The sequence below is a fragment of the Homarus americanus genome, unplaced genomic scaffold (genome assembly GCF_018991925.1).
Source record: "Homarus americanus isolate GMGI-L3 unplaced genomic scaffold, GMGI_Hamer_2.0 scaffold48406, whole genome shotgun sequence".
NCBI lineage: Eukaryota > Metazoa > Arthropoda > Malacostraca > Decapoda > Nephropidae > Homarus > Homarus americanus.
The window spans coordinates 3,204,764-3,217,434 of NW_024753828.1; the positions used below are offsets into that span (position 1 = coordinate 3,204,764).

General features: G+C 43.5%; 1 protein-coding gene across 1 annotated transcript in view; it reads right to left on the minus strand.

Moving 5' to 3' along the window:
- The window catches only part of LOC121855493, a 40,220-nt gene that overhangs the window by 18,327 nt on the left and 9,222 nt on the right, over positions 1-12,671 (minus strand). The window contains exons 4-9 of the mRNA XM_042350469.1: positions 12,452-12,655; positions 8,343-8,468; positions 7,896-8,085; positions 7,305-7,465; positions 5,124-5,289; positions 4,648-4,763 (exon numbers count right to left, since the gene is read on the minus strand). Coding sequence (XP_042206403.1) covers positions 4,648-4,763; positions 5,124-5,289; positions 7,305-7,465; positions 7,896-8,085; positions 8,343-8,468; positions 12,452-12,655 — 963 coding nt within the window. The remainder of the gene's footprint in view (positions 1-4,647; positions 4,764-5,123; positions 5,290-7,304; positions 7,466-7,895; positions 8,086-8,342; positions 8,469-12,451; positions 12,656-12,671) is intronic.

Sequence of the window (12,671 nt, forward strand, 5' to 3'; positions counted from 1 at the left end):
TGAGACACACACCAGTAGTGGAACACACCGCAGTATGGAGACACACCAGTAGTATGAGACACACACCAGTAGCATGAGACACACACCAGTAGTATGAGACACACACCATAGTATGAGACACACACGTAGTAAGGAGACACACCAGTAGTATGAGACACACACCAGTAGTATGAGACACACTCCAGTAGTATGAGACACACACCAGTAGTATGAGACACACCAGTAGTATGAGAGACACACACCAGTAGTATGAGACACACACCAGTGTGTATAGACACACACCAGTAGTATGAGACACACACCAGTAGTATGAGACACACCCAGTAGTATGAGACACACTCCAGTAGTATGAGACCACACACCAGTAGTATGAGACACACACCAGTAGTATGGAGACACACACCAGTAGTATGAGGCACACCCAGTAGTATGAGACACACACCAGTAGCATGAGACACACACCTGTAGTATGAGACACACACCAGTAGTATGAGACACACACAAGTAGTATGAGACACACACCAGTAGTATGAGACACACTCCAGTATTATGGAGACACACACCAGTAGTATGAGACACACACCAGTAGTATGAGACACACTCCAGTAGTGTGGAGACACACACCAGTAGTATGAGACACACACCAGTAGTATGAGACACACACCAGTAGTATGAGACACACTCCAGTAGTATGAGACACACACCAGTAGTATGAGACACACACCAGTAGTATGGAGACACACACCAGTAGTATGAGACACACACCGTGTAGTATGAGACACTAGTAGTATGAGACACACTCCAGTAGTATGAGACACACACCAGTAGTATGAGACACACACCAGTAGTATGGAGACACACACCAGTAGTATGAGACACACACCAGTAGTATGAGACACACACCAGTAGTATGAGACACACACCAGTAGTATGAGACACACACCAGTAGTATGAGACACACACCAGTAGTATGAGAGACACACCAGTAGTATGAGAGACACACCAGTAGTATGAGAGACACACCAGTAGTAAGGAGAGACACACCAGTAGTAAGGAGATTACTACCAATTCAGTGAAAAGAGACACACACCAGTAGTATGAAGTAGAGACACACACCAGTAGTATGAGACACACACCAAAGTAGTAAGGAGACACAATACCCAGTAGTATGAGACACCCAGTAGTATGAGACACACACCAGTAGCATGAGAGACAATACCAGTAGCATGAGACATACGACCAGTAGCATGGGAGACACACTCAGTAGTATGAGACACACTCCAGTAGTATGGACACATACCCAGTAGTATGAGACACACACCAGTAGTATGATACCAGTAGTATGCACACCAGTAGCATGAGACACACACCAGTAGTATGAGACACACAATTGTAGTAGTATGAGACACACACAGTAGTATGAGACACACACCAGTAGTATGAGACACATACCAGTAGTATGAGACACACCCAGTAGTATGAGACACACACCAGTAGTATGAGACACACCCAGTAGTATGAGACACACACCAGTAGTATGAGACACACACCAGTGGCATGAGACACACACCAGTAGTATGAGCATTACTACACCCAGTAGTATGAGACACACTCCAGTAGTATGAGACACACACCAGTAGTATGAGACACACACTAGTAGTATGAGACATACCCAGTAGTATGAGACACACCCAGTAGTATGAGACACACCCCAGTAGCATGAGACACACTCCAGTAGTATGAGACACACTCCAGTAGTATGAGACACACACCAGTAGAAGGAGACACACCAGTAGTATGTGAGACACACTCCAGTAGTAGCGAGACACCACTCCAGCAGTATGAGACACACACCAGTAGCATGAGACACACACCAGTAGTATGAGACACACTCCAGTAGTATGAGACACACTCCAGTAGTATGAGACACACACCAGTAAAGGCATGAGACACACAATTGAAGTTGTATGAGACACTAATCTGTAAAGTATGAGACACACTCCAGTAGTATGAGACAATAATACCAGTAGTAAGGAGACACACTCCAGTAGTATGAGACACACACCAGTAGTATGAGATGACCCAGTAGTAATGAGACACACTCCAGCAGTATGACACACTCCAGTAGTATGAGACACACACCAGTAGTATGAGACACACAGTAGTATGAGACACACTCCAGTAGTATGACACTCCAGTAGTATGAGACACACACCAGTAGCATGAGACACACACCAGTAGTATGAGACACACTCCAGTAGTATGGAGACACACCAGTAGTATGAGACACACACCAGTAGTATGAGACACACTCCAGTAGTATGACACACTCCAGTTAGTATGAGAGACACACCAGTAGTATGAGACACACCAGTAGTATGAGACACACTCCAGTAGTATGAGAGACACACCAGTAGTATGAGACACACTCCAGTAGTATGAGACACACTCCAGTAGTATGAGAGACACACCAGTAGGATGAGACGCACACCAGTAGCATGCAGGGCCGGATTTACCAATAGTCGAAGTAGGCCATTCGCCTAGGGCCCACCGGTATCTGGGGGCCCACTGAAACTAATTTGTCGCGCAGCGTGCCAGTGTATAACCTTGTTTCAAGTGTACACCGAGTATTTCATTATATAATATATTCACAACCATAAGGGCCCCTACAATAAGTATAGGACCCGGAGTATGGGGCCCCTGTACAATAAGCATAGGACCCGGAGTATGGGGCCCCTGTACAATAAGTATAGGACCCGGAGTATGGGGCCCCTGTACAATAAGTATAGGACCCGGAGTATGGGGCCCCTGTACAATAAGTATAGGACCCGGAGTATGGGGCCCCTGTACAATAAGTATAGGACCCGGAGTATGGGGCCCCTGTACAATAAGTATAGACCCCTGGGACACAAGTATATGGGGCCCCTGTACAATAAGTATAGGACCCGGAGTATGGGGCCCCTGTACAATAAGTATAGGACCCGGAGTATGGGGCCCCTGTACAATAAGTATGCAAACATTTCTATAAATTTGGGGGCCCACTGATGAGTTTGGCCTGGGGCCCACAAGTAGGTAAATCCGGCCTTGGTAGTATGAGAGACACACCAGTAGTATGAGATACACCAGTATGAGATACACCAGTAGTATGAGGCACACACCAGTAGTATGAGAGACACACCAGTAGTATGAGATACACCAGTATGAGATACACCAGTAGTATGAGACACACACCAGTAGTATGAGAGACACACCAGTAGTATGAGATACACCAGTATGAGACACACCAGTAGTATGAGACACACACCACACACCAGTAGTATAGAGACACCAGTAGTGAGATACACCAGTAGTATGAGACACACACCAGTAGTATGAGAGACACACCAGTAGTATGAGAGACACACCAGTAGTATGAGACACACATCAGTAAAAGGAGAGACACACCAGTAGTATGAGAGACACACCAGTAGTATGAGACACACATCAGTAGTATGAGAGACACACCAGTAGTATGAGAGACACACCAGTAGTATGAGAGACACACCAGTAGTATGAGACACACACCAGTAGTATGAGACACACATCAGTAGTATGAGAGAGACACCAGTAGTATGAGAGACACACCAGTAGTATGAGTGAAAATGTTACAGGAAATGTGTATTCCAACAACTGAAAGAACAGCAGCCAGCCACTCGTTATTTTTCAATAAGATAGTGCACCTCCACACTGATGCCTGTTAGCGAGCGACTTCCTTGGTAGACAGGCGGACAGACTGGGCATAGTGGACAAACCCCGGCCTCGTCGTGGAGATGTGACTCGTTTATACTTTTTCCTGTGGGGGTTAGTCAAGGATTAGGTTTTCCAAAACCGTGTTGCTGTCATTGAAATGCTTCATCCAAGAATAACCAATTGCTTCAGCACGTGACGAGGGATGATATGTCGCTTACATGTGATACGTGCCACTATAGTGCATTGTTGAGGTGTATTGAAGAAATAAGCTCTGAAAAAAAGTCATCGCCCTCTCATAACTGCGGTACAGGTTTTTATTTTCGGTCTTGTCTGTTTGTTTGTGTGTCTCCAAACCAACTCTATACCGTTCCATATCATAAACTTTTAGTATAAATCATGCTAAAATTGACGAAATGTTACCCTGGTAACACTTCGTACAATGATTAAACAAAGAGGTTTTCGGGCGTTAAAGAAAATTAAGACACGAGATTGTCTCCAGCGGATATTACATTAATTTATAGTTACAGCGTCACTAATTCAATATTTAACCTGCCATTGTAATGGTTTTGGATCATCACAGATGATGTTAATTACAGTATATATATTTCGGTATGGTTGTCATGGTTGTTTTTATAACCAACAATATACAGTACAGTATAGCAATAATATTTATAATGGTCATACGACCAAGGAAACAGTTTATAATAACGACAAACAGCGTCACTGATGTAGGTGTAACAGACTTATGTTGGTATAGTGATGAATCAATATTATGGATGAGAATTAATGATTAATTTAAACAGTTCACACGGTATACCCCTGTACATTATTGCCTTAAACACTTTGATTGTTCAGCTGAATCAGCACACACTTCTTAATTAAGGAAAAATATCACCGCTCGACCTGGAAGTAACATACTTGTTGCGTGTTGATGATGTAGCCGTTGATGTGTTCCCCGTTGACCATCTCCGGGTTACGAACATGCGGCACGTTGAACCCCTGAGCCAGCACGCTGGTGCGGCACACAGTCAACCCTACACGAGGAGGTACTGGATGTGGTCAGGAGTTATGTGCGACAGGTCACATTAACTGGCCCTTAAACATATATACATAATCTAAAGCAAATTTCTGAATTACTAAATTGGAGACACATGCATATACAGTAGATCTACAGGTGTTTACATATCCTCTCTCTCTCTCTCTCTCTCTCTCTCTCGCCAAGCAAACACAGAAATACACATTCATTTATACAAAGGCACACACACATCACACACTTTCACACAGGCACATCACACATACAGTACACTCTTAAGCACATGCGTACACACAAAATGATGAAGAAGCATAGATGTACGCACTGGCACAAGCAAATATTCAAACAAACACACACTCACCTGGGTGTGTGGCGGCCGTGGTGAGGTACAGGTGGTATTTGCCGTGGTAGCCGGTTAGGTTAACGTGGACGAGATAGTTAACAATGCCGCCAGAGGAGACTTCCATCAGTTCTGTATTGTTCACCACCACCAACTCCACGCTCACCATCCCCGCCTCAAGTTCACTCTGCGGGGGGGGGGGGGTGACTCTGATAGTCTAGTGCTAACGAGGTGGATACAGGTAGTAGTGGGTTAGTAGGAAGGATGGTAGTACACTGTAGCACCACACTGTAGACAAACATTGTAGGTAAATATGGGCAATTAGTCAATTAGATGACTCAATAACTTACTCGTATTAACATGGAACTGTACTGGTGCTCACTTAACCTCTGTTAATACTGTGAGATATATTAATACTGTCAGTTAATTAAACACATGGCTGTCTTGGCTGGTCTAACATGGTCACTCTCACCTCTGTGCATCTTGTAGCATCAGAAGTATAAGTTTTGTCACACCTGGATATGTGTGTGTGTGTGTGTGTGTGTGTGTGTGTGTGTGTGTGTGTGTGTGTGTGTGTGTGTGTGTGTGTGTGTGTGTGCCCTCAGACCCCCTTTGATCAATGACACTCCACTGGCCTTCCTCCACCGGCACATCCTGAATGTTTGATGCTTGTTGTGGCGTCACCAAGATACCGAGGGTGCTTGACAGGTGGTGAGTGAACTGGTGCACAGGTGGCTGACAAGTGTTTAGTACACAGGTGGTGAACATGTTATGGATAGATGATGAACAGGTGGTGGGTGGGTGGTGTGGTTAGTCTTTGGATGACGTATTGGATGGGATGGTGTATAATGGTGGTTAGGAAGGTAGACAGGTGGGTGGAATGAGACACAGGTAAGGAAATACACATGTGGAGGACAGTTGATAAATGGGAGTGACAGATGGGATGACAGTTGGCAGGACGGATGGTAGACAGATAGTGGGTGAACGGGTGATGGGTTGGGTGATGGGCAGAATGTTGGGTGAGTTGGTTGCAAATGATAGTAGACTCAAAACCTGTAAGCAAGCATTTGGTGAGTGGTGTGAGGCGCGAATGGTAGTAAGTGGTGGTGGGTGGGGTGGTAGAAGGTGCTGTGTGGAGTAGTGGTAGTTTGTCAGTGGGATGGTTATGGAACAGGTTGGAGCTTGGGTTTAGTAATGTTGTTTATGGGTTAGTGTTAGGAGAATGGTACATGGTGGGAAGGCAGAGGGTGGGGTGGTAGGTGGTGTGAAGGTTGGGGGTGGGGTGGTAGGTGGTGGGAAGACTGAATGTACTGTAGTAGTAACCTCGGAAAACCCTCTTGGGGAAAGAAGCATGAAAAATCCAATCACAAACTGCAAGCAGATTAGACAGCCTCCTTATGGGGTCATTTCGTTCCGTGGACACAGGCTGTCATCTACACGACCAAGTAAATGAGAAAATCGATAGCAGGAGAAAGTGAGTGAGGAAAGTAAATTGCGACTGTCAGTGGTGTAGCTAAAGCCTAAATAAATTGACAACGGGAGAGGGGCGGCTATGAAAGGTTATCCTCCTTGATCACCCACATACTGTACACCCCCCTGTGACACATGGTACTTCTACGGGCGTACAGAGACGGGGTAGAAGAGGTGTTGAGCTGTAGATGGAGAGGTAAAAGATGGAGTAGAAGGCTGGTAGTGGATAGGTGGTAAGCATGATAGATAAGTGTTAGTTAGAGGGTCGGCAGGTGATGAACAGGTGAAGAGAAGACGTGTGGGTAGGTGGTAGATATGTGGAGTGGTGGGCAAATGGTGGGACGGCAATGTACAGAATGGACGGTACTAACACATACATAATACAGTTTTGCCTATGATTATCTTAGGATCTTCAGACACATTTGTTCCATTATGTCATTCTTAACACCAGATGTATTCAGCGTCATCCATTAGCTCTTCCAATGTTAGAAAAGTTCTTCACTAAAATATTATCAGGTAGAAATACTCGTGGTTCGTACGATTGATATGGCGAAATAACACATAACAATTAAGTGATAAAGTAGATTGTGTTCCCTGTCATATGTTCGTCCTCAGTAGCTATACATACAGTATGTTCTATAATTATATACTAATGAGTTTTGTTAATAACATTCTGAAAGGATACCAGTATGGGTAAGTGTTGGAAATCAAGCATCAGATACAGGTACTCACATGAGTAGTGACAAGTTCGCTGATGGGGAGGATGTGAGTGTTTTCCCCCACACTGAGCTCATCCGCCACCACGGTCACATTCACCTGCAGGTCCTGCCCGGCTCTAGTGTTGTCGTGGTAGGTTGCCATCGCAAACTCCACCACCACACTTCCCATCCCAGCTGAGAGTAGCCGTTGTGGTATTCACCGCACCATGAAGGACACAGACCACAGGATATGGATAAGTAGAATGACGATTTCTCAAGTTAAGTTAGGAAGACAATTCTTTAACGGTAGTTCACTACTGTCAACCACTTCTGCGCATGTAATGGTTTGAGCTCAGATTAAAGTACAGGTACTCCGTATCCATGTTTTGTTGGCTGACTCCGGACGAGTCTACAAAGAACAATGGAGGGAACTTGTATACACAAGCCATCCATCTCCTTCCCCGTCATGCTCACCTCTAATTGTGGTGGTTGACAGATAAATTAGGTAGACAGGCAAAACTTGTGCATATGCTTATACAATTTTAGCAGTTATATTATATCTATAGATTCAACTTATGGTATCACATGAGCTGTCAAGGTACAGTTGAAGGTGTGTAACACTAACCTAGTTTTACCACTTGACCCAGGAAAAGTGTGGCCGTCTCCTTACAGGTAGAATAATGGGGAGAGGTGTAGGAGGTGTGGCGCTGGTACTCCGGGGGTACGGGCACGTGACTTCCAGTACGCTTCACTTCCCTAATGTTGGATGTGCAGTAGCTATACGGTTTAAGGGTGTCGTGGTTCTCCACCTCCACCTGATGGAGTCAACACCTTCACATTATATACACATCAATGAAGAGAACTGAGTTGGACTACTATGAGACTGGAGAGGCGAGTTAGATTTATGGAGATAGATAAATGCAAGAAGTAAACAAGAGGGCAGAATGGACACACACACACACACACACACACACACACACACACACACACACACACACACACACACAGATACACACACTTAAAGTTATAATAAGTTGAGGTGTGAGTAAAGTAATGGATAAAATATACTCACATTAACATGAAGGTCAGCGACGAAGGCTTGGGAGGTCATGAGAACGGCCTGGCATAAGGTGTAGTAGTCGACTTCCAGGGTGATGGGGTCACAACTCACTGACACATTATAGTTTGGCGCCGACTTCTGCAGTATACACCCACGTCTGTCTTACTGTAGTTACCTAATATTATCTGGTTTATTGTGTGTGTGTGTGTGTGTGTGTGTGTGTGTGTGTGTGTGTGTGTGTGTGTGTGTAACTTAATTTTATGTGTACATTCAGGTATAAAGACAGATTAAGTTTGGATGAGGTGGAAGAGACACGTTTACATAACACACTTAAGATACACTTACATAACACACTTAAGACACACTTACATAACACACTTAAGACACACTCACATAACACACTCAAGGCATAATAATAATGGTTGCCTCTCGTGTTCAAAGATGGAGAGCCACCTAAGCATGAATTTGTTTTAGGTGTAGAAGCTGTCATCAACATAACAACCACATCCTACGTTAACGAGCTATATGACCCAATGTTAAGGAATATTCCGAGATGACCGGACAACTCACCACCTACACTGGCGAACCATTACCCTGGAACACGATTAGCAAATTGATAACTTCCAGGTTTCCAATTACTGCTGAGTAAACAGAAACTAATGATGTTAAGAAATTTGTCCATGGTTTCATCCTGCCCGAGGGGAAACATACTCATAACACATTCAAGAAACACACAATACGTACACCTGAGACACATTTACATAATACACTCAACACACACTCACATAACACATTGAAAACACACTGATATAACACACTCAAGACAATTATAACACTCAAAGCACATGTTATAGTCAGTTGAACCAGATGGTATAATTACTGTATGTCAGTTTTTTTTACTATTTTGTATTTATGGCTACGTGTAGGTACAGTCATTTAATTACTTTAAGACACTTTAAGTGGCAGAGCTGTAACGGAGTTTCCGTGGGAGCCATGTGTCTGTTGTCTCACTCTTGCGACCAGTCTATTGTATATCTGACGTGTACTGTAAGTGCAGGGTCAGCTAGGCACTGTACATCAAGTGACCTTTGGTCCTGCTATGAGCGAGGGGTTGTCAAATATCGAGTTAATAATTAATATGAGAAAAATAATAAGTTCAGTATAACAGAAGAAAAAAATATATATATTTGGGAGTCTGTTACACATCCTATAATGCACACACTCATAACACTCGAAATGCTCATATAGTAAAGTAATAATGGTTGCCTCTCGTGTAACGAGGATGGCCAGCTCTAAAGCCACCTAGGCGTGAATTTGTTTAAGGTGTAGAAGCTGTCGCCAACACAACAACCACGCCCTGAATTTACGAACCGAGTGACCCAGTGTCAAGGAATAGTCCGAGAAGACCGGACAGCTCGCCAACTGCACTGGCTAACCATTACCCCGCAAATCGATTAACATCCAGGTTCCCAATTACTGCTTGGTAAACAGAGGTAAACGGCCCTTAGTATTACCCTGCCCGGGGATCGAACCCAGGATTGCTCACTTGAGAGGCGAGCATGCTGACCAATACACCACAGGTCACCATAGAAAACAAATGACCCACTCATTACACACTCAAATAACACATTCAAGACACACATAACATAAACATGATACATTACACACCAGTAATAATTTGTATTATTTCGTGATTGTTATTATCCACTATGATGTAATTATTTATTTTGTTGTGAATAATAGTCAGGAGATAATGCAGATTATTACATCTGGTGGCAGCAACGGGACGAATTATAAATGGGTGATACTTACGATGTTAATGGTTACTCCACCTGGTGATTCAAATATAGAATTCAACAAACTTCCCCAAATGTGTTATTAAGTGAGCAGTGGATAAAGAATATAATATAATAAAAGGCCAGTTAACCAGATTCATCCAGGAATCAGGACTCAAAGAGTCGAGAGTCACAAGATTCAATAGTTAAGCCAAAATGAACACTCAAGAATCAATAAGAATAACAAGATTCAAGCCACAAAATTTACCATGATTCACAACTCAAAATATTCAAGATTTAGTGATTTGAGATTAAAGCCTAAGAATCTTCCAGAATCACAGAAATTCACAACTCAATCTCACATCTTTGTGCAATGCTGTTAGGGCTACCAGAAGGTGAAGACTTGCAGTTGTTGACTACCGAGAGAACCACCAGGTGATGACACTATGTGGTTGTGTACAGTTTTGGGGATCATCAGGTGTCATGTGAGTGTTCCGTGAGTGTATTTTGTGAGTGTCATGAGTGTCTTATGTGAGTGCATTATGAGTATTTAATGTAAATGTCTCAAGTTTGTAACAGTCATTATTGTCGCCTGGTTGTTGTTTATTCACGCTATGGTGATTGTTGTCTCTGCTGGCTTCAGCTACACCGTGTTGACATTTGCTGCCTTCAGCACCTCCACTCAGCACTGAGTGCCTCCCAGCACCTCAACCGATGTATCTACGAGTGTCACCTTACCCAAACAAACATAAATCTCTTAGCCTACGACCACGTATGCCGCGACCTCCCTTGTAGACTGTAGTGGTGTGGTGACTCCCAGATGTTTGTAAACGCCGCAGCCATCAAACAAGCGTTTCGGAGTGTTACCGCCCGCGGGGAACCACGTGGACAGTGTTAATAAATTGTTACAAATAGTTTAGTTATTAGGATATTAAAGATGTAGGAGAGGGGAGAGGAAAGAGCTGAGGGGGAGATTACAGCCGAGCGATCCCGGTTTCTGCTGAATAGACATTTCTGCAGGTGACGTGACTGTCTGGCCTCCCTGACGCCCAGATCACTCTCTACGGCCATACTGTGAGTATCACCACCCTCTGCTGAGACAATTTATGCAGTACTGTTGTCTCTTGGAACACCATACTTATTTACATAAAACCGCACTTGTAAGTACACCCTACGTGATGACGTAACCCTCAGTACTGAAATATTGTGGACTAATTATGCCTACTCGTTTTCAGCCTTATCTGAAGCAATAAGACAAAATGGAATGAAGCGCCACTAAGATTAATAGAGTTATGTACCTTGTATTATGTCACTATGTTTAATGATCTTGTGTGGTTAAGATAAAATTGTGTGAGACTAATAAATTATGTATCAGATGGATCACCATGTAATACTAATGAACGCCTGTTCTCTGCAGATTTTTTTACTATATCAATAAATATTGATTGCGACAAAAGGCTGGTTTCAATCATTCCCTTCGGCTTGCCCGTCACCCGACCGTCCTTAACTAAGGCGGTTACAGTGGTTCTTATTTAACTGCTTGTAAAATGTTTAGTGACAGATTTTCATGAAACACATTGTTGAGTGTTTATGTATTATTATTTTATGGTATCAATTTACAACATATATGTGTAGAGATATATTCAGAAGTTGATTCAAAAACCAATAGTTATGAACTCCTTAGAGAGAGATGTGCTCTCCTTTCTGACCACTCTCCTCTCCTCTAGACAGGGGCCACGGGGCAGAAATAGGCAAGCTGTCACATAATGAAGTTCCCACCGTTATTAGCTTAGGTGTGTGTAGCTAAGTAAATGTGTCTTAAATTTGTGCTTTATGGTGATTACACAACTTCACTACATGGTAGCTCTAACAGCATAGCACAACTCTTTGGTTTTACAACCTGGTGGCCCTCACAACTGCCCACAATTACAGTATATGGCTTCAAGAACTTGCCCTCACACTTTCCTACGACTGTATGGCTTCAAGAAATAGTCCTCACAACTATCCAAAATTAATAACTTGATCCTCTGGTTATCCTCAAATCTGTCCACACTTAACACTGTTACTCCCAAGGTGGTTTCATCACCTGGTAGTCCTCACATCTTTCCACAACTACATGGAAACCCTCAGCACTACCCACAAATCCCTGGCTTTATCACCATGTGCCCCTCAAAACAATCAAAACCTAGTAGCCCTCTCCAATGTTCACAGATACTTGGCTTCACCAACTTGTTAGTAAGCTTACCATGGACACATATTACTGTAGATTTTTAATTAGTTTAGCATCAAAAATATTTACGCCTGGTTGTATGGAGATACATGCATGGTACAGGTGAGACTCCTTACCGGCGTGTTGTCAACTGTGAAGGAGGATATGTAAGAGTAGATTAAGCTGTCATTGTCGTAATTGATGCCGAGGTAGACTGTCACTGTGTCGTCGATGGCTATCCCGCTGTAGTGTACCATAGCCGCCTTCAGCGTCAACGTCAGTGTACCGGTGACGTTTTCGCTGGTAGTCAACGTACCCAGGTCGAGATGTACTTTGTCATACTGTAGCCAAAATTTA